Source organism: Vidua macroura, chromosome Z (genome assembly GCF_024509145.1).
Source record: "Vidua macroura isolate BioBank_ID:100142 chromosome Z, ASM2450914v1, whole genome shotgun sequence".
NCBI classification, from domain to species: Eukaryota; Metazoa; Chordata; class Aves; order Passeriformes; family Viduidae; genus Vidua; species Vidua macroura.
In genome coordinates, this window is record NC_071611.1 from 68,082,661 (window position 1) to 68,105,928 (window position 23,268).

The window sequence follows — 23,268 nt, forward strand, 5'->3', positions numbered from 1 at the left end:
GATGAATACTCAACAAATATCTCAGATTGAGATAGCCAGAGCCATCAGGAAGATACATCTCAATGCCAAGTTCCAGTAACTCGATGATTGGCATACATCGCTTCCCAGATGTGTTTTGTTCAGCTCAATGCAGAGAAAAGAAGCTACATGAATATGTGAACTGTTGAAAAGAAGAAAAGAAACCCTGCCTCAGGCAGAATAGACGGTATAAGAACTGCTCAGACAGAACAGTCGGTGTGAACATAGGAGACCCTGTGCTGTAGTGGTCAGACCTGTGTCTCACCCAGCGCCAATCCCCGGGCTTGGCACTGTCCTTTTGATTGTGGCTATCTTGGACCAAATCTTGGTTGCTAAATAAAAATCTATTTTACTAATTATTAATTTGGCTTGATCATTTTTACCTATAACAATAGAGTTCTGTGAGGCAGAATTACAATTTTGTATTCGAGATATTTTGAAACTGACATCCTGCTTATTGTATTCTGGATAGATTCACCTGCGGCGTCGCATTGTTTTTCCCCCGGTCCCGGGTGGCTCCGGAGCCCAGCAAGGGCGCTGCTTCTCTCTGGGACCAGCGGCTGCCGCTTGCTCCGGTCGGGGCTTGCCAGGTTCTGTCGCCCACGCGAGGGTATGAGGCGAAGAGGGAAGGGATTGTCCACTCCGTCCGCGTGGTTGGCTGGAAAGCTTTTATTTGCTGCGGGGAGCCGCAATGGAGAAGCTGCGACTCGCTCCCCTGCGCCCATGTGGATGAAAATGGCCATGAACAAAGGAACACATGGGGTCTTATAGGGGGCAGGCCGAGGGAGGCGGAAGCCCCCCTCGCCCAATGGGGGCAGGCTATGGGGGAGTGACATGGATCGGGGTAACCAACGGGGACACAACAGGGGCGGACCAGACTCCAGGGCAAATGGGGTTGCGGAAACAGGGAAACAGACACAGAACTCTCCGGAGTGGAGGAGGGGTTGGTTACAGGACTGGCAGGGTGAGCTCCAATGGTAAGAGACTTGGAGCGGACCACCGCGAGTGGGGGGGAACGCGGAGGGTGCATGGGGGTACACAGAACCGGATAACACATAACAGAACCCCTAATCTGAACCCAAACCCTGGATGCAACCTTCACCTGCAGATTTCATTACAGGAGAAATAGCATCAACCCTCCTCTGAGAAATGACTGCTCACTTTTAAAAAATTTTATTAAACTTTAAGGCAATTTACAACAAAAAGGACTAAAGGAAAAATTACAGCGCTGGGAGCCCCCCCCTGTGACTACAAACCACATGCTCCTCTTTAAAATGGATGCTCCCCCTTTTATATCTCTAGTGCCTCCTAGAGTCTTGTCAGACAACTCCTTCCTTGCCATCCAGTGGTGGTGATCACTTTCATACATCTTGATTGGAGGTCAGGTGTTACTATAGTAACAAGCCAACCCTCCCCAAGTGCCCCGACTACCAAGGCGATCCCGTGATAACAATGCCAGGGGGAGAGGACATATTGCAGTAACATAACTATAGATCTACAAAACTTCTCTTAACATACATATAATATTCACCCCTTAATTGAGAGAGCCAACCATCTCATTACTCATCTATCTATAACACTCCCAAGTGAAATTTAGTTAAAATTTAAATTAGAAAGCTGTCACTCATATTAACAGCTTCTTTGCAAGCAGTACAAAAAAGAGATGGAACAGTAAGTTCCAGAAAAAAAGACTAGAGGACATTTAAGGCTGTGGACCTGTAACAGCTTTATTATGGATACTTAGTGCCATGGTAGTTTTATGTTTTTGGGGGTTGGGTTTCTTTTTTCTTTTACTTACAGAATTTTTTCCAATAAGTTGCTAGGAAACTAATTACTGGATACTTATTGAAATGAACAGGGCTAATACCTTTATTAATGTTCAGCTCTTTATTAAAAAGATCAGCTGGCCAGGGGGCTCGACGCAGAGCTCACCCCCGTGGTCGTAGCTTTCCCAGGCAGCCAGAAGGAAGGAGGTGTGCAGAGTCTGTCACTGGAGTCCAGAGCAGCAGCCATCCTTTCTCCTTTCCTTGTGGCACACCACTGGGCCGAGGATGAGGAGGCGTGGCGTGCAGAGTCTGTTGCTGAAGTCCAGAACAACAGCTGTCCCCGCTCCTTCCGTGGTGGCAGCACCAGGGCTGTCTTCCTGCTTCTCAGAGCCTGACGCAGTCTGTTCTTTCTTAGGTGATGGCGACAGTTAAAAATCAATCAGGGGATGTGTTTCCCTCTTCCTCAGCTAGGGCATTTGTCTAGACTCCTCTACTGTGTTCAGTTTTTGATTTATATTCCTTTTTATCTCCTAAAAATACTCCCATGATCCTAAGGGGTTTTTATTTGCATGTTAGTCCCAGAATGGCAGCGTGGAGGGGTGGGAGGCCAGTTATCTCCAGGTAGTTTAGAGAAAACAAACAGAGCAATTAGCTAATTAGCATTTCAATATCGGTACTTAGCTAGAGTTAGTAGTTTCTTTTAGTGTTGCCATGGGAACTAGAAAAGCCCTGTCCACGTCTCTGGGGTACACCTGGAAACTGTTCATTACACTTATGGGTACTTAAGAAAGACAAAAGAAGTAGCTGAAGTCAGGAGGAGAGTGTGGCATCTAGCTACACTGTTTTCTCGGGGAGTTTCTCTTGGAGACGGAGACACCTTGAGAATAGAAGCAAGTAAAAGATGGTGGCTGGGCTCCCTCTCGTTCTTTGGCATCAGAGGAGGACGGTCAGAGGACTGCCACTTACTGCGGAGAGAATTCACTGGCACTGCTAGAGTTCAGCCCTGAGGGGCCCATCACCATCTGCCTGTGTGTCCCGGGAATCCTGAACTTCGCCTCTCCCTGCCCTGTTCAGAGCCAACCTTCTGCTCTGTCAGTCCCTACTGCTTCTTCTGTACTGCTCTGGGTTTCCCCTCACTGTAACCTGCACCCTTCTGCCCTGCCAGGATGTTCTGCAGTTCCGGCTACTGCCACGGACCTTCTGATACATCCCATCCACCACCCCAGGGTTTTTTTTTTTTTGCTTATTCCTGCTGTTTTCTAGCTTGGTGCTCCTCAGAGTCCTGCAGGGGCACCGAGAATTGACTGTCCTGGGTTTAGTGAAGCAAAGCTGCTCCTCCATCCCTTCCCGTCTTGTCACAGGGTTCCAGATCTGTTTGTTGTTTATTTGCCTTGTTACACATACTAGGAAAGAACTGTTATCTATCCTCACGTATTTGCTCAAGAGCCCCTTAATTTCAAAATTATAATAATTTGGAGGGAGGGGGTTTACATTCTCCATTTCAAGGCTCCTGCCTTCCCTAGCAGACACCTGTCTTTCAAACTAAGACATATGTGTTGCTCAGTCATTGACTACATTTCACAGTTCCAAGATTGGAAAAGAATGATGATCTAGTATGCTTACACAAGTCATAGCTTTGAAGTTTGCTGTGCTCCTTAGTGACTAAAAAGAATGTCAAAGTGTCTTTTGGTCTACACATTACAGGGAGCAATTTATCAATGCTAGAATTAGGGAAACCCAAATCCAGTAGCTAATTTTAAGTGGCGAGTGAGATTACTTTCCAAATGCTTCAATTACTGCAGCAAATACTAGCTCTGTTGCAAATAAAACACAGTGGAGGTCTAAGAGTACTGCAGTAATAAAAGCTCTCTGATTATTTTCTCTCATGTGATCAGTGTCACATGATTTTCTGCCATGATTTGTGTGTTTGTATTCAAAGACAGACTTGCCTGATGAAAAACCTGTGTCAAATAAATAATATGTAATGTTCAAGTGTGTTACTCAGGCTTCAGCCTTAGTGCTTGAACTCAACATAGATCTAAATTTTATATGTCAAAACATCTCAGAGGTCTTGTAGCAGTGATTTCCAAAGTCTTTAAGAAACACTGAGGGTGAAGTTGTGTCGTGGGAATTTGGGGTATAAAAATAGGTGCACTCAGTACCAGGCTGGGTTTTGACACTTCAGGTTTGCATAGCAGGCATCAGAGGGACTTGCAGCACCGTGGAGCACCATTTCCTTCACAGTCACCTCTCTGGCATACAACATGCACTCACCTCTCCCCCTCAAGCATCCTACACACAGCTGAGACTGTCAGCCTTCCAACAAAGCCCTTATTTTTGTTAGCGCAAACATAGGATCAACTGTGGTAATGCCTCAATCTTAAGAGTAGTTTTTGAATGGGTTTATGAAGATGCTAAAAATAATTTAAAAGTCAGAATTATTTTGTCATGCAAGGTTCAGAAATAGTTATTTTAATCGGGACAACAGCAATTTTTACATCTTTATGCAAATTAACAATCACTACATTCCATCTTTTATGCCAAATTTTTCACTTGTTAAAAACTTTAAAAATACAAAAAATAAAATAATTACCAATAAATTGGTAGGGCTATGGGCCTGGAAAATACATGCTATAAAGACTGGTTTTGTGTTGGCCATATCCAAATACGCCATGGGAGTTTAAGGATAGGTGGACCAGAAGGTACTTACCATTACTCAGGTGTTCTCCACTTGTATCTTTAAGATAAGTAAATGGAATAGAGAGGAAAAAAGTTTAAGAAACAAACAACTAATTCCATGAACTTTCTCTTCATTCTGCTCGTATCAGCACCTCACACAACTGCATTCCTTAGCTACTGCTTTTACAAGTAAAAGATTCAGCATAAAATTTTAAGAACAAAACTTCTGAACATTTCAGGTGCAGCCACACTAGTTTGTTGGAAGAATGAAGACATAAAGTGCCAGCACACACCTGTCCCAACAGAGTTCAGTAAAACAAACCTTGTTTGATACAAATGGATAACTCATACCAGGTATTACTATTTTAACATTATTTACTACTCTTTTACAGAAACAAGAAATTGTCTACAATGATTTCTGTGTAATTCCTAAGTAATGGTGAGGTAATTTCCTACCAAAAAGAGCTATTGTACTGAACACACTAGGCGTAACACTGGAGATAGAAACAGTTCCTTAAAACTGCTTGGCTACCAGAGTACTTCCCTGGGATTTCATATGGTAAGTGGAGCTCTGCAGCTACACAATTAGGGTTGTAAAACTGACAAGGTATGTCTGTGTATGACAAACTATCACAGAGGGACAAAACAAGCCAATCAAGCTTCAAAAGGGCATCAAAGATACTTATCTGAGGGAGTCAGTGTCTCAAAGGGAGGTCAGGGCACACTCCTTTCATAGGAGTGTCATGTTAACACCACAGGAACTGCCAATCTTTCAGTGAGTGCTGCCTAAGCCTAAGTCCTTTGCAAGTCCTTTTGATTGTGATGAAAAACTCTCAGAAACTAGCAACTGTCTGAATGCTGCTCAGACACTATGTCACATGCATGGAGGATCTAAATGGGTGAAAACATCGATGGGGGGAAAACAGGGGAAAACAACTGTGATCAGGTCAATGATGATCACATCATCACCCTTGACAACTAACAGCAACCAGAATATGCATTTCTCTGTCCCTAAAACTTTAAGAGCGGTAGTACAATTTTTAATCTGCTTTTTCATACGTAACAGTCTACTCTTTTTGGGTAGTACTGGGAATGGTAGACTAGAAATACGTAACAGGATTAGGATGGAAGTCTTAGACTTCCATGCATGGTAGACGAAACGCCTAAGCCTTTATCAATAGCCAAATGAGGACTTCTCTTGCAGTCCTCAGAATTATTACTTCCCAAAATCTTTGACAGATAGGCAACGTTAGTATCTGATGGATGCTTCAGAACTGGACACAATCCTTGAAGAACTTTTCATTAAAAATGAGCAAAAGGAGGATCAAACCTACATTTAGACTGAATGATAAATGGATCATTTGCAGATAATATGGGATTGAAAAGTAAGATACAGCATAACAGGCATCACCAGCAATGAAGATAATTTCCATCATCGAACTTCAAATACTTACAACATAATGGAAACCAGAGAGAAAAAATTAAACTATTCCAAATGTGATCTGTGTATTTGTAAATATGACTGAGTAAAAGTTAAAGTTACAAAGCATAAGGAGACTAATTCCCAAAGATAGACATCATCAAAGCCATCAAGTATTTCAGAGACCTGAGGTACCTTTGGTGAAAATATATCATAGCCACACTGATGGAGAACCAGGCTCCATGGGGATGTCCTGTCTATGCTCTAGAATGCAACTGTGTGCTTCCCAACCAGGAAGAATTGTGTCCGTGGCTGGAGATGCTCCAACTTCTAGGTTTCCACCCTTGGAAGTGGAATGTGCATGGTACACATGAACAACCTTATCCGACTCTGCTGCCTAAACACTATTCAACAATCAAGCTTGAAAGCAGAACCACTCAAACCCCTCAGCTCCTGTCAAGATGAGAAGTTAAGAAATGAAGCAGCATTAATTAACCAAGTCCCAGCCTATACTAAATGAGCAACAACTACTTAATGTGCAGCAACTGTGCCTATAGTAAGACCCTTAGACATACTCTGTGGACAAATTGTGGTTCTATGGAAATGCTTCCACATAAACCTGCTTAACTGGAAAAAATACTCCATACTGCAGGAGCAGAGAAAAACTGCAGCAGCAGATGCAGCTCCTGCCACCTGATGTCAGGCTAGGTACCTTCTCTATTTATCACCAGGATTAAAATTCAGTACTTTAAATGTTTTTAAGGTAAACCTGTGGAAAAGTAATACAGTATAGAAAAACACAGCAGAAAACTACAAGACCCACATGTCCTTTTAGTTTAAATTTAATTTGTCAGATAGAAGTTATCTATGTACAATCAGTGTGCATTGTAACAATTCTGTCAATAAAGTAATAATTCAAATCTTCTAAAATATTAACTACCTGCATAGCACATTTGACATTATTGCCCATGTCGAAGAGGGAATATATGAATTTACAATTAATTTTGATTGATTTGGATACTGAACTGTTCAGGTATTTGACAAACCTCCTTTAAAACCAATGCACCTGAAAAGCTTTCCAGAGCACAGTTTAGCTAGATATTTCTTACCGTTTCATTACAAACAATCACAACACTGACAGCTTAATACAGAAAAAAGACCCCCCCCACAAAAAAAAAAACCAAAAAACCCCAAAGAAAACCCCACCAAAAAAACCCCAAAAACAAAAACAAAAAACCAAACCCCACCAGCCAACAACAAAAAACCAAAACCAACAAAAACAAACAAAAAAACCCCCAAAAAACCCCCAAAATCACAAACCAAAACATGTATCTAAAGTATCAAAAAAGGGAGCACTAAATGCAATCAAGTTCCCTTTCCCCATTTTTACATTCTGAACAGTGACTCCATCAAAATCTTTTATTGAAACATGTACATACACTGAGTTTCATAACTGTGACAAGAAGTCCTGAGTTGGTGGGGAAAGGAACAGTCAAAAAAAGCCTGAAGGGGGAAAAAGCTCATTTAATAAATTTACAACAATTTACAGCCATCTCTTTGTGGTTTTTTGTTTTTTTTTTTTTTTTTTTTTTTTTTTTTTTTTTTTTTTGTGGTGTAGTTTTGTTTTGTTTTGTAAGAAGGCATTGTAACTGATCACAAACAGGAGAAATCCTGGCTATTTTACAGTTATACGTACAGAATTTAAATATTCAAGCTTGTGATGAAAAGCGGCAAAGTGGTCGCAGTGTACAATGTAAACAAGTAGCTTTGGAAAGTGAACAAAGTCCTTGAGAGTTCTTTACTAAGAAAAAAAAATATTCTCCCCATTCCCTCCTGAAATATGAGCACAGGTCAGTGTTTAAAAGTTCATTTACAAACATAACTTAAAACATTATCAGCCTCAAACCACTTTGACATGAAGAGTGTTATACTAAGATCCAGTCTGAAATGGGCAGTGTTGAGGTCCCTGTAAAAGTAAACATCTTCCATTTCTTAAAAAAAAGTGCCACAGCATTTGCAGCACAGTGCAGCATAAACTTTAAATACAAAAATATTTTTCTTCTGTTGGGATAGTAGACCTTGCATCCTGGAAAGACGTAACAATACTGCTACTGATAGAATATCCCTTCTGTATCTTTCAAGTCATGTAAGGCAATTACTGTGTTAATTTACTGTATATGGCTAAAAGAAGGTCCAGAAAATATCAGTCTTTGTTATGTTTTCCGGCTACTCCATGTATGTTCAGGTGTACTTTTGTGATCTGATGAATGTTCAAATGGAGATCTGTGACCTAGGGGAGATCTTGAGCCATAAGGAGACCTCTGATCCAGTGGTGACCTTGGGCCACTACCTGAAGCTCTGTGGTCCATTTGCCAGTCTGAGTGGTACCTATAATCTCTGGGAGATTTATGATGGCTGTACTCGGAAGAGGAACGGTGATCTGAATGTATCCTGTGGTCTGAATGGGAACGGTGATCCAAATGAACCCGGCTGTCTTTTAGACTCCCTTCCAGGCCTGACCTGTGGTCTCTGCTCCTGTAGTCATCTAACTTCCTATGTTTACTATCACTGTAGTATCTAAAAAGTAAGAACTTATTTGTATTAGTTACTGGTGACACATCAAGAGCTACAATTATGTAAAATTGACAGGACAGCATGAGAAAGATCATTGTTGCAATTTTGCGTTACTCAGATTGTTTGGTGCTTCCTACAAGCATAACTACGAAAACACAAAGAGAATTCTGACCAGATTTAAAAATTGCTCAAGAAACTCACCTGCTGTCTTGTTTGTAGTGATCCCAGTCTCTGTGTTCTTTTCCATTGCTGAAGGCTGAATAGGGCCTTTTCCTGGAGTCGTTTTTCTTGTAAGCATCTCCCTGATGTCTGTCCTTATGATGATCATGGTATTGTGACACATGTCTATCAGAGGAATAGCTGTCCCTGCTACTATCATCATGGTTTGTATTCTCCTTCAGTCTTTCCACATCTGTTTAATAAAGCAGAGGTTAAAAGGAAATACCATAACATTTTTGCTTCACCTAATTTAAACAGAACTTCTACCTGTCAGCTGTAAACCAGTATGAAATGGGTATCATTTTAAAGAAACAAGATCTAAATAGCTGGAAACCAAATGCAGTAATGCCAGTGAACAAAAGAAAATCTCAGATTTAAGTGGAAAGCAAGCTAGAATGTAGATGCATAGGACTTGGAAAGTGAACTTCTCAACCTCTCCATTCAGTCTATGAAGCTGAGTGTCCAAATGGGCAGTGAGTAGAGAGTACCTTCAGTAGAGCAATTTTAGATAGAATGCCAGCAACTTCCTTTCTAAGAAAAGACAGACTTAGTATGAGTAACAGTTTTAAAGAAATACCTTGCTAGCAGAAGAATTTCAGTGGTATTCCTAAAATTCATGATTGTTGATTTTAAGTCCATGACAATGTAATTGGAAGTTTAGTAACACAAGATTAAATAAAGCACTACATACATAAAAGCAGGTATGAGAACTTGTGGGGAAATAAAATCAGTGTTATTCACAAAGATAAAAGACAGCCTCTGTAACTAACGATTGTGACTGACTAATAAACTGCTTTCTTTCATCATAGTGACACTGCAACAGCTACAAACAGTCTCAGAATTTCCAAGAAGTTTACAGGTTTTAAGTAGACCTCTTACCCTCTCCAAAATTTAACACAAAAATTATTTTTTTTAAATGACGCTCAAATAACCTGGTAAGTACCAACTTCACTCTGCACTCTGCTGGATTTCACCAGCAAATTAGTGAAGCTTTTTGAATTAGTCTATCATTGTAGTATATAACCGTGTGGAAAACAGACCCAGAAGACATGTGAAATGAAATAAACATGAATACTTAAGGTATTTAACACAATATATTAAAAGTTTCTTACCTGGATTTCTAATTACATGTGTATTCACATGACTGCTAATATTCTGATCGTTGTGTTGCTAAAAAAGACAAGTACATTGGTATATGTTATTGGTAAAACCCAAAGTTCATTTGAATACATTAGAAAAATATTCTATCAAAAGAGACTACTATACTGCAAGCACAAATACTAACTTGAAGTGAATTTCCATGTTCTTTATAATCCTCTATAGCTAACAAAAGTTATAATAATTAAAATATATATTTGTGTATTTTGAAAGGATGTGAAAATATTACCTGAGACTCTTGACGTTTTTTGATTGCATGTTTATACAGTTTGTGCAGCTTTCTGGCATCAAATTCTGTAAACTTAGAGACAAAAATCCACAAATTTCTGAGGAAGAAGAAAAGAGAAGCTGTAATTCTTCTTTAAGTTTCTTTTCCCTATATTATGTAGCAGACCATGGATTTGACTTGAAATTATTTGAACGCCACTTCAGTAAACCTGAAATGCTATATAATCTACACAGTGCTGCCAAATTGCACAAGAAATGTTATGCAGTTATAAATGAAATATTTGAAAGATTGATTCCTTTAACAATTTTTTACTTTTTAACATTTATTGTAAGTACTTCAGAGTGTGAAATGCATGGACAGCAGTACTAATTAGAATTGTTAAATTTTAGTGAAATGATTATTAAAAACATAGCTATCAGTTTATATATATCTCTTCTAAGTATTTGTTTGAATTCTGAATATTTACCAGTCTGTAAATAAAAAAAATTAAGTACCTAGCTTTTTCTTCCATGATCACAGGTAAAGTTTTTTTAACAGATATTGATTTTTTATTGAAATTTGCAAGTGGAATGTTTAGAAAAGTCTACAGAATAACAGTGTTCAAAAATATTTGAAGTGTGGAGGGTTCACAAAGCAACAGTATGCTCCTTCCCTGTGATTATTTAAACATGATAATTTCTGTCCAGAAGCTTGCTTAAGTAGGCAACCAGTCAATGCGTGTCTAATGAGACCATTCTAACTTAATATAAACTACACTACTTCTTACCAAATATAGCTGAAACAAGTATTTTATTTATCTACACATAGTATCATGGCATTATTATGAATACAGCTCTATTACAAGTTTCCACTTAAAATAATAAACAATTTACCAAAACCTAAGACATGGATCTTCTTTCGGAATCTCAGATCACCTTACTATTTTCAAGTAAAGGAAGTAAAATCAGCAGAAGCATATTACACTAACAGAATTCTTCAAGAAAATGCAACATTTAAGAATTTGATATATATATATATAATCACAGGATGTATTTTCAAGCATAAAGACATTAACTGAACATTCTGAACAAAAGTAAGTCAAATTGCATTAAGAACTTATCAATTAAATACAAGACCAATATTTTTTTCTTTGTTCTTTTTATACTGCCACCTGATATAGATGCAAACTCTTCCCTCACTTCTGAAGTGTATCTGAGTACATTATGATAAATACTTGTTATCAAGTAATAGTTAATACATAATAAGTAATTTCATTTTAGAGTACATTAAAAAGAAAGAAAGAATTCTACAACTTGGAATCATACTTTCAACACAATTTTAGAACTGCGTATTTTCAACACCAATTATTAAAAAACCACAATGACCTGAAGTTGAAAAAACAGATCTTTAAACTTAAGAATGGTTTTGACTAAACACAGTGACAAGTCCCCAGCATTTGCTGTCAGTGTTAAGCAGAGAGATGTCTCCACCCTCTGGACAAAATAAAGGGCTCTGCATCAATGCTTAAAATCAATCCATTACAGGTCAGAACAATGTAAAATCACCTTTTAATAGACTCCTATTTAAAACAGCAGAAAGATGTAAGAAAGGGGGAAAAATAAACAGGAGAAATAACTAAAACCTACTCTTCTCAATGTAACCAAGTGTAGATTTCCCTTTTTCAAGTAAAACCCAAGAAAAAAACTTACTTTCTCCACTGTTTAATTTGTTCAGGATTCGTGTACTCCTTTAGACATTCAGTAATATGATCCCCAATTTTGATAAGACACTGTCTAGTATGTTCCAGCTGTTCTCTTTCAGAAAGACCCTTCTCTGGTCGATCGAGCTGTTTCAATGCTGCCTTGACAGGTCTCATTCTTTCTTTACACTGTAAAATGGAAAAAAGGAAAGTATCAAAAAAAGGAATGTATTCAAAAGAAAAAAATTTCTTCTAAAGCATGACCCACCTTTTACTATGATATATAACCACAGGTGAAGACAGTATTGTTAGAAGTCAAATGAAACACAAGACTTCCCCAGAGGTCGTAAAAACGTTTTACAAGTTCCCTTTGGAAAAATTTCAATCCAACTGGAAATTCACTTCTCGATGAAAGCATCAGATTGTATAAAATATATCAAGCTGTAGAAGGGGCTAATGTGTATATCTCAAACACCAGCAGCCGGACAGCTGTGAGGCCACTTTTTTTCTGTTCAAAACCCACTGCTGTGGGCTTATATGGTAGGTCAAGGACTAATATACTGATTTTCATTCCAAGTGTGTAATTTACTAATAAAACCTTCTAAGCTCTTGCAGACCTGCTCACTTTTGAAGTTCCTTTCCCTTGCAAGCTTCCACGAATCTAGGGTGATGCTTTTCCCTTAAGAGTAGGACACCACTAAGATTTGAGAAAGCACTAATTTAATATATAGGATTTCTGAGGAAAAGGACATACTGTGTTTTGCAATTACAACTCTGAGCATAATCATGTAAGGTAAGACTTACCCTTCTTAACACCTACAAAGCTACACAAACTCAATGTCAAAACTAAATATGAGAGTGTTCAGTACATTTCAAACAAATACTTTCTGCAACCATTACACTTGGCCTTCAACAAAGGATCAGAACTGCTTCTCTGATTATTTTTTAAACCTCAGTCCTTTGCAGATATTAGCAGAAGTTATGCTACCTAGAAGAAAGCTAGTTTGGATAGTTCCATGAAGGTTGGAAACAACCTCCAAGATCATTAAACCTAACCTCTGACTGAACATCACCATCCCAACTGAACTATATCAAGCCCCACATCCAGTTGTTCTTTTGAACACTCTGGGCATAGTGACTATATCTCCTCCCTGAGCAGGCTGTTCACTGCTTAACCACTCTTTCACTGAAGAAATCTTTCCTTACATCCAACATAAACCTTCCCTGAAACAACTTGGGGCCATTTCTCCTTGTCCTGTCACTGCTTCCCCGGGAAAAGATCTGATCCTTACCTGGCTACAACCTGCTATCAGGCAGCTGTAGGGTGTGGTAAAGTCTCCCCCAATCTTCCTTTGGGCTCAAAAACACCAGCTCCCTCAGCCACTCCTCATGAGACTTGTGCTCTAGACCCTTCCCCAGCTCCATCTCCTTCTCTGGACTTGCTTCAGCACCAAAATGTCCTTTTTGAACTGAGGGGCCCAGAACTGAACACTTGAGATATGGCCACAGGGATTGCCTAGACTAGCCACAGATAAAGGTTGTTCATTCTTCAATTTTCATATTTTGAATCCAATGTTTTAATAGTAAATCCAGATAAATCCAGTTGGCAGTTGGCATGGTTTAAATTGCAGACACTTGCTTAATCATACATCAAACTCCAATAGCATGGTACCCATGACCAGAATATCCTCATCATCAAGGTCACTGTCAGTTAAGCCTGAACAACATTTCCATTTGAAAGTGCAGTTAAGTATGTTTAATTAGACTGCTCCTGACCATGGCATAATGATAAACACCAATCACCTCCTTCCTCCCTTCATGCTACCAAACCTAGAAAAACCAAACAAATACCAGGAATGGAATGAAATGGCGTATCACCATTACCAGGCAGGCATCAAGGGACAACTCAAAAAAACTGGGGAAGCTGTTCCATTGCCATCTCACGCCACTAAGTAATTAAACCTCTGGTTTACATATTAAACTCACTACAGATTAAAGTAGCTTTTAAAAAGACAGCTTATAGAGTGCAATTCTTAAATAGAGAAGTGATCAGAAACATAACTGCACATGGAAATCAAATTATTTTCTGTCATTAGCCACACAGACATATCCACTTGAATCACTCAAGGCCCATGCTGAAAATCACAGGTGAGTTACTTGGATTGTTTAGACTAGACTCATGGACAGGAACTGCCATACTCATAATAATCCTACAGCATTCTCACAGCCAGCACACACAATACACCCAACAGACCTGGCTGGCAAAAACAAAGCTGTTGAAATCTCAATGACAAAACAACCACAGCTGTTCAAAGTAACACTGATACTTTTCCATGGGCCTCAGCCAACCTATAAAACTTCATCTAAATTGTGCACATACATTTTTCTCAAATGTTAATTCTATTCTTTTAAGCAGCTGTGATTAAACAGAATTCTTTTGGTGTCGGAGACATTGCCTCAGCAAGATATTTCTAAGTGCTTTAGCATTGTTTCTTCCTGTGTTTACTAACTAAAGTTTGCAATACTTCAGAATAGAAGTGCTGAATCCTAGTTTTTCTTGCTATCTTATAAAGAAGAAAGGCATATATTATATGGTGAAGCCAAAAACTCCATCAATTCCCATTACATTCATTCACATCTGCTCTTAAGAAGCAGGATATACAAGTGATTCTTGAGGATAAATCTTTAGAGTTTATATTCTCAACCTATGAATCCTACAAACTATTGGATAAGTTTTTTTATTATCTTGCATATATGCAGCAAAAAGCCAAAATAAAACTCCTAGAACAGAGTAAATTACTTTAGTATACTGTCAGTAACATTAATTGATCCAAGACTTAGCAAGAGATCACCTGTGTTACTGTGCCAAGTAACAGTATCAAGAATATCAGTATTGTCCTCATTTAGACTAGTAAGTATACACACTAATTTATTAAAAGGTGACTTACCACACTAAAAGTTTTCTGATCTAGCTCTTCAGATTCTTCTGATATAGGAACTGGTTCACTAGATGCAGTAATATGAACTGGAGTATCCAGCAATGGAATTTTTTTAGTTTTTTCCTTATTTTCGGATTTGATTTCATTCACCTAAGAACAAGAAAAAAAAATATTTAAGTACATTTTATTTTGGTTCTGCAATTGTAACATCTGACAAGCCCCATAACTACTGCATTTTCTTCAATATATAAGAATAAAATCTATGCTGACATTCAATGACAGTACATTTTACTTTCTCTGTGAAATGGAAAAGGAAAATGGAAAAAATGAATTTTTTGCACACATTCAGTCCAATTAAGAGCTATATCATTGAAGATGTACTTCCCCATTTCAAATGCCTGTCCTAGTGGTTTCAGGTAGTAAAAATAAAGCTTCAAATGACATAAAATATTTTAATGAAATGACAACTGATCAGATCCACAACATTTTTTCATCTCAAAATAATTCACATAAACCTGGTGGCCTTCTCTAGCACTATATAAGATAAGTAAACCTAGTTACCTTCTCTTCCTTTACTTCTTTTTCTTTCTGTGTGGATTCTTTTACTTTGTTTTCTCTCTTTTCTTTTAATTCTTTCTTATCCTCTTTTTCTTTTTTCTCTCTTTTCAAATCCCTCTTATTTTCCTTTTCTTTTGTCTCTCTTTTTTCGTCAGCTTCCTTCTTCATACCGGTATCTGGCTCAGGCTTTTCTTCATTTTCTTTTTCTGGTTTAAATTTTTTATGCAGATGTTTCACTGAAACAATCTCATCCTGCAATATGCAAGCATGTATGTCACATCAAACTGGGTTCCTATCTATATAAGTTTCGCAACTATCAGATTAAAACACTTTTTATCTGTGAATTTTTTATTCCTGGATGTCTATTATCAAATCACCTCTCAAACAGAACTGAATGCAGTTGGTAAAGAAATATGAGAGCTATGCACTCACTTCCTTGCTGTGACAAAGCAAGTACTGATTTGGTAGAGGCAGTGGGCATGAGAAATTGCGTCCAGTTAACCTGGAATGAAATTTGAATCTGGTCCCTTTAAGGGCTGTTAGACTGAAGAACTGAAATCTAAAAGGAGGTATGGTCTTGCAAAACTGACCTGATCAGTAAAGACAGTCAAGTGATGAGAGATGTTAGAAGACCTCTGATCTAATTAGCTTTGTCCCAATCCCATATTAAACACTCACAGGAGAAGGTAACAGAATCCCAATTTTCTCTTTTCCAGAACTCTTCATTTTACTAGGCTTTAAAAAAATTTTTAATTACAGATTTGCTGTTATGTGCCCATTTAACGGTTTGGAGGTGAACAAAGTATTACTCGCTGCTCTGTATAATATTCACTGAGAAAGTCTGAGATCGAAATGATTATCCTTTCAGACACAGAAAAATACTATAAAGTATTATTATAATACAGATGGAAGAATCATTATCATGTTTGAATTTATTTGAACATTCCAGAAAGGCACACACAAAAACTGCTTATCTGTTGCATAAAAACCAGATGAAAGACTGCTTATTACTCAAACAAGTTACTTATAAGAGGTATGAAGTTATGAGCTCAGCCAGGACTAGGTTTCATGTCTAGGTATCATGGAAACTTTCTAGCAAAAAATCCAATTATTTAAAAACTTTTCTTCTAGCAGTAAAATAGGTAAGTTTTAAAAATTGCACACAGTATGGAATCTAAGTAGCTAAAGCCCATAGTTTAGGAAGGTTGTAGTATACAGTTCAGTTTTCAGCAAGGCAATTGTTATTCAGCGTCCAAAAATTGAAGTGATGAGTACCTGCTGTTAACAGAGAGGACAGCATTCGAGGCAGTTTCCCAAAATATAGTCAAGTCCATCAACTGATGGCAGTGCCTTCTCTTTTGAGTGGAGATGAAGACAAACACTCATTTTTAAAGTAGTCTGAACAAATAATTTGCTTAGTTTTAGGGTTCAGTTGTCCCCATTAATGTACTGGGAACTGTGGCAACATTTACAGGTCTTAGTCTTACATTTCAGGCAGATTATTGTAGCTATAAACACAAGGCAGTCTACATTGAATTTTTTTTTTTTTATTGCTGGCTTCACATTTTATTCTTTATAGTACAATTTAAATACATACACTGAAAGAGTGATTAAAATTTACTATTATTTCATAGATTTATCATGGCTTTTCTAATGCTAATTTTAACTATGTATTTCCGTAAGTATTTTTTCTTTTAGAACAAGTTGACAATTACAATGGCTTGTAACTGTTTGCTTTAAACCAAGTAGAGAGTATTTAATTGATTATAGAATTGCAGTGACTTATTTCAAGTGCTTTCAAATTAGCTGTGACATGACCCTAAATTTTTATGTGTAGTGATTTTGCTATGTGATAAACAACAAAAATAAGAAGACACTACAAAAGCATAATACCAAAATTAATAATCAGAAGTAAAAAAAGCAACAAGGTTAAATAGTCTTTCTGAAAAATGAGAGCCATGATGTATATCCGAGCTTTCATATGCAAGTCTTGAAATACAATTTTTTATGCTGTTCATTCTAATTGAGCTTGTTAATATTTTTCTCAGCCTCAATAAAAAAGCCTTTACCTTAAAAATCATTACCAGTAGTAGTAACACATGAGCAAAATCCAGCAGTTTTACAACTGTGATTTGCAATTCTAGCAAATACAGGGTTAATGCTTTAAAAAAAAATGTTGAAACTGAGCAATGTCACTAGTAATTAGTCTATAATATTTTAGTAACTATTTGTAAAACTCAGAATTCCTTATTAAATATTATTAATTATTAATATTATTAATATTTATCAAACTGAAAGAGATACAGTCTTCCATTTGCTTGTACTGATGCAACATCAGTTGTAGTGGCCAAAGGTAAGTGGGAAGTTGTAGTGGGAAAAGGATGACATTCAGGTGTTTTCATTTTATTAACCTGAGCAGAAGATTAAATACAAATTGATACTAACAGGAAGAACTGAATGTATGGTGAGTATCTTTACTGTGTGAAAAATGCTCACCTTGTTATTCTCATCATCATCTTCATCAGATTTTTCTGAGGGCTGTGGTGAAGAATCACTTTTTATTTCTTCTTTTAATTTTGCAGCCTTTAGCACCTTATTCTTCTTAGTTCTTGTTTTCCTCCTCTTTGAATTGCCCTGAATGCAAATTGATCTCTTTAATCATGTCAACTGACAAGCATCCTTGCACTATATTTGCAAAATAAGATTTGATTTTACATCAAAGAGAGGGTTCCTTTTATTTTATTTCTTGGCACTAATGACCACCACTTTACTCTGGAGACAGAACTGAACTGGAGACAGAACTTAGTGCAACAGTAGAGAATACACACAAATAATACAAGAATAATACAATATGAAACTTGCAATTAATATCCTGAGTTCGTCTTATGTCCTACAATTAGCAATAGAGTAATACTACACAAATTAAAAGTGCAGAACTAAAAAATGAAAAGGATTGGGTGACATGCCAGTAAGCATATTGTTTTACCTTATTAATGAATGCCACATTTTACTTACTGCTCCAGCAAGCCTTTGTGCTTCCTTCCTCGCAAGGTCTTTATTCAGTAATTTAATGAGGTAGTCTGCACGGGTCTGTAACTGCTTTGCCTGGGGTTTCTTATCTGGATCATCAGGCAAAATCTGAGGAGAAAATGGTAGCATCACAGCTGTGAGTACAGATGATCAATTTCAGATGTTAGCCTGGAGCACACAGAACAGAAAAAGCTGTGCAAAAGGACATGGCAAACAATCCACTCCAACTATACCTTGTAAATACATCAGAACGTTTAAAGCAAAGTAGAATTTCATAAAGTTTTTATTTCTCTCCAATTAAACCAATGCAACCAACCAATGCAGAGTCTTGGAAATTGCCTCAGAGTTTAAAACCAACTCAAGAAACAAGCCTCAGATTTCTGTCTCCACTCTGATATTTCATCTAAGAAATTATGGGCACCTATACCAGTCAGTCACAGAACTCCTGGCTCTGACTCATTCATCTTCTAAATGCAGCTGCCAACAATAGAAATACATGGTTTCAAAAGCCAGACGAATGAAAGGCAGGAGTAGGAATTATTACTAACCAAATTTGGACACAAATCTGGCTTCTCAAATCCCAAAGCTATAGGTTGTTGGCACTGTCACAAAGTTTACTTCACCCCAGGCTTTTTCTCAGTATCTGCTGCTCACTGCTGCTAAGAAGTTATTGCACTAATTCCAGTACAGCTACTCTCTATGTGGGAGTGGAAGACAGCTTCAACTAAGAACCTGGGGATTAAGCGGGGATGAAGAAACTAAATTAGATCTCTAGAAAAACCTCCCTTCTCCAAAGATTGAGAACACAAAATTAACAAAATCAGAACATCTGAAGTAAAGAAGGAAAAGACTGAAGAAAAACATCAAATGACATAGGGCCAACCACGTAAGAATATGAAAACACAACTGACTGCAAGAATGCATGCTTCAAAAGAAATACTCAAGACCCCAAAATCTAGTAATATACCACGAGGAGGATATGAATTATGTATAAAGTACAACTGACATATAATGTTTCTGCAATTTCATTTATCATAAAATAAGCTCTTTCGGTAACACTACTTAGCAGCATCAATACCTAAGCAAATAGTCTTTGATAAACTATTGTAATGACATACCTTCTGTGTCAAACTGAGATCAGGATCCATTTTTATCATTTCCCAGCTGCCATAACCATATTCATAGATGCCTATCAACAAATTGGAATCATCTTCCTTACCCCAATCTATATCAAAATGAGCTGCCTTAGTGTGGCATGGGATGACGTATCTAGAAGAAATATATTAGAAAGAAAAATACATGATTTTTACATCTGAAATTTAGCGAGGGAGAAGAGATCATACTAAAGGTAATGTAACTAGATTTATTTTCTCTGCCGAGATGCTGGTAAATTTAAGAAATTAATCCAAATATTTATAATAATATTTTCTTAGTATTTCTATAAAACAGTTATTGAAATCAGCACTGGAATGTGTTTTAAAGCTGATGAAGACTAAAATATGAAGAACAGACATCTGTCTGTAGCCATGAGCTGTGTGACAGAATTTGCTAGCCATGAATAAAAGCAAAAATCATCATCCAAATGTTCTAACTAAGTGGATAGTTTAGGAACTGCAATACACTACGTGGCAAGTTTAGAGGGTAGGAACAACTACTGCCGCACTTTGATACTCCTCTCAAGCAGAGATGACACATTTAGCTTGTCAGCAAGACTGAATTCTAGTCCTAATTATTATTAGCAATTGAACACAGTTCACAGTGAATACAATTGACAAGTTAAAGCTGTTACTGGCTTCTGTGGCAAAGGAAAAAAAAACTAAGTACAGCTGTGGAGCAGGTTACTGCTGCCACTTCTTAAAAGGAATAGTGGGACAATGCTTTTAATAGAGTGTTCGAGTCCAAATTGCAAAAAAAAAAAAGCTAATAAGACTTGAGAAGTTTTCTGCATTACTATTCCCTTAAAAATATGCAAAAATCAGTACCTTTTTCTTTCTTCTGGATCTGAAGGAATGGATTTGTGCAATGGTGCCAACTCTTCTTCATGAGAGATTACTAACTTTGCATTTACTTGCACTCCTGAGATTCGGAATGTTGGGCCTTTAACCTTCCCAAGTCTACCTCCTTAAAATAAATGACAACACTATTAAAATATTTACCTTTACAAATAACATCAGAAAAATGTAAAGAAACAATTATATCACATCACCTTTTCTTGACCAAATGGTTGAATTAAATGCTTCAGAATTGGAAAGTCCCTACATAACAGGACATTTAAATTTCACTGCAAATCAAAAATCTATTTCATTTTTCAGTGTTAAGTCACACAAGGAAAGGGAAAAAAGTTACCTTACTATAACCCTGGGTTTTTTTAAATTATCCAGAATGCTTCCTAACATTTTTGTTCATGTTTCCCAACAAAATTGTTTTCTGTTATAATCAGAATGCAAGAGTAACTCATTCTTCTTGTCATTTTTCACTGTCCTCTCAAGCCCCCTGAATACTGTACCTGCTCTTTCTTGTCCAGATGAATTGTCCTTTAAGGCTTTAATGCATCCATTATGTACAAGCTCTCCCAAACGTCTGAGATCTGTCTCTGATTTATCAACTAGCTCAGCATCTCTAGCTACAGCATCTAACCTGTAATAAAAAAAAAAAATAATTTTTGCAACTCTGAAAATTTGGCACTTGTGAATGATTCCTTCAGACTTCAAAACAAAATAAATTATCATGTAAGTTAGCAGTCAGCTGCGGTTTCTATTTGGTGTATAATTTTGATCCAAGAAAAAAGACCCTAAATTATTTACGTATGAGGACAATAAAACAAGAACTGTAAAGAACCCCCTAACCCTAGTGCTAAATTATTGCACATTTCTTTAGAAAAGAAAATGAATCATTAAATCATACGTACATATATGTATCATATGATCATATGCACTTTAAATATTTCTAAGGATTAATATTCTTAAGGATGGGAACTTTTTCTTAAAATAGGAATAATGAAAGAAGCTTAAAAATGACAACTGACAATATGTAAAATGCAAAACTAACTTTTAACAGAGTGAATAAACTGATAGGCTTTCAATAGGCTTATCAAACATGACAAGTGAATGATTATCACCAATGAAGAGCAAACAAGTCAGCAGATAAATATAAAGGATGTGTTCCTCCAAATGGCAAAGTCTGTTGTGTGGCTGTCTGCACAAATACCATACATGAAGAAATTGAAGATACTACACTAAAGTCACACTATATTCAAGATGATATATTTCCCTACTGCCTAAAGTTTCATGGTACATTCTAACTTATATAAAAAAAGAGATTCCAAGTTGCAACACAAATAATAATCAAACAACTTTACCTCTCGAGAGGGCCACCAAATTTCTTGTAACTCTTGATAAACCTAGTAACAGAAAATAATTTTACCACTCAAGTATATGCTTAACAAATAACATCTGCTTTAAAGTTGCATTGATACAATTGTTAATCTTAGTATAATGCTATGTGGACAATGTGGGAAAAAAGGACAGAGAGAGTAAAGCAGCTTCATATATTCAGATAACTCAAAAAATCAATTTTATGGGTTTAATAACTGATATAAATAAAACAATAGAAGATATAGTTTATTTCAGAAATCACTTTATTAATTTCACAAGACTGAGGATTCCACAGCTGTATATATCTAAAAATGAAAAATGAATGTGGACTTACAGTAAATGAAGATTTCAGAGATCATGTTATGTATAGTTATACTGTTATTAAAAAGAGCAATCTCCAACAGGTAATTGGAAGATTTAGGAAAATAACATGAAAGATATTTTCTGTTCAAATATCTAGGCAATGGAAAGAAACTAGAGATACTTGGAGGAGAAAGGAAATGAAATAGAAATAATAATTTTAAAAGACTTTAAAAAATAAAATTTAAAAAAAAGAGAAGAAGAAAGTAAACTTCCTCAACAACGAAATTGCTTGTTCAAGCAGAAGAATAGGCTTGAAAAAAGTACCAATTTGCCTCGCTGTTAGATGAGATAGCAAGCCAAAAAGGATCTTTGAAGTTATTCCTCTAAAAAAATACTCTGAAGACTTTACAGCAATTTGGGAAAACACGCACACTTCAATTTCAGAAGCAAAGTAGTATATCACAAACCCAAAAAAGCTAATCAAAAGAATTCATCCTCCTGCCAAAACAATACTTCAGCAAATATTTAGCATATACATAAGGGACCAATGATAATACAAGTTTCAAATAGGATTTTATATTTTCTTAGTTTTAAAAAAGCAGGATTTAACAATTCCATTTTAATGCCAAGAAGTTTAAAAAGAAAACAAAATCCTATCAGATTATTTCACTTGTCACCAAATAGATGTAACAGTCTTTGAGCCCAGCAGGTTTTAGAGAAATTGGTGGAAACCAGATTATTTTGCTTATTTCTTTTTAAAGGAAAGTTCACCCCTTGTAAAAATAATTACTGTCAGTAATTATTCAGTGAAATTACTGTCTTCATAGGCTGCAGGAACTAAAAAATTTAAACCAATCATGCATATTTTTCAAACCTAATTTGTAGATTTTTATTTGAACCCGTTAAAATGGGTTCAAAATTCTTGCTATAATTGTTCACTATGTCAGCACCACAAGGTAAAAGCATTAAATGTCTAGAATAAAAAGATTTCAAACAACTTCATGAAAAACAGATTACCAGCTGTAGTTTCCAGACTAATAATAATATTTTTAATAAAAATAATCGTAATTTCTTGTTCCTTTAAATATGCATGTCCTCCTATATCTTACCGCCTTATCTCTGCATCACTAAATCCTTTAATGTTTTCTCGAGGAATCGTTCGTGGTCTTCCACGTTTTTTTGGCCTTTTTCTTTCTGAGGTGGAGTCACTATCAGATCCAGAGTATCTTCTACTCCTACTGCGTCTCCCTTCACAGCCATTGAAGCTAATCTGGAATTCCAGAGCAAGCAAGCTATGTAAGTAACAAATATAAGCAAGTTTTA

At 36.7% G+C, this 23,268-nt stretch overlaps 1 protein-coding gene across 1 annotated transcript in view; it reads right to left on the minus strand.

Annotated features, from left to right (window-relative positions):
- Positions 1–6,709: 6,709 nt before the first annotated feature.
- CHD1 (chromodomain helicase DNA binding protein 1) overlaps positions 6,710–23,268 on the minus strand; it is a 55,764-nt gene continuing 39,205 nt past the window's right edge. The window contains exons 24-37 of the mRNA XM_054002698.1: positions 23,055–23,215; positions 21,627–21,668; positions 20,775–20,905; positions 20,251–20,389; positions 19,387–19,537; positions 18,254–18,376; positions 17,735–17,872; positions 15,242–15,490; positions 14,690–14,830; positions 11,752–11,930; positions 10,064–10,160; positions 9,789–9,846; positions 8,659–8,869; positions 6,710–8,460 (exon numbers count right to left, since the gene is read on the minus strand). Coding sequence (XP_053858673.1) covers positions 8,097–8,460; positions 8,659–8,869; positions 9,789–9,846; positions 10,064–10,160; positions 11,752–11,930; positions 14,690–14,830; positions 15,242–15,490; positions 17,735–17,872; positions 18,254–18,376; positions 19,387–19,537; positions 20,251–20,389; positions 20,775–20,905; positions 21,627–21,668; positions 23,055–23,215 — 2,184 coding nt within the window. The 3' untranslated portion in view covers positions 6,710–8,096. The remainder of the gene's footprint in view (positions 8,461–8,658; positions 8,870–9,788; positions 9,847–10,063; positions 10,161–11,751; positions 11,931–14,689; positions 14,831–15,241; positions 15,491–17,734; positions 17,873–18,253; positions 18,377–19,386; positions 19,538–20,250; positions 20,390–20,774; positions 20,906–21,626; positions 21,669–23,054; positions 23,216–23,268) is intronic.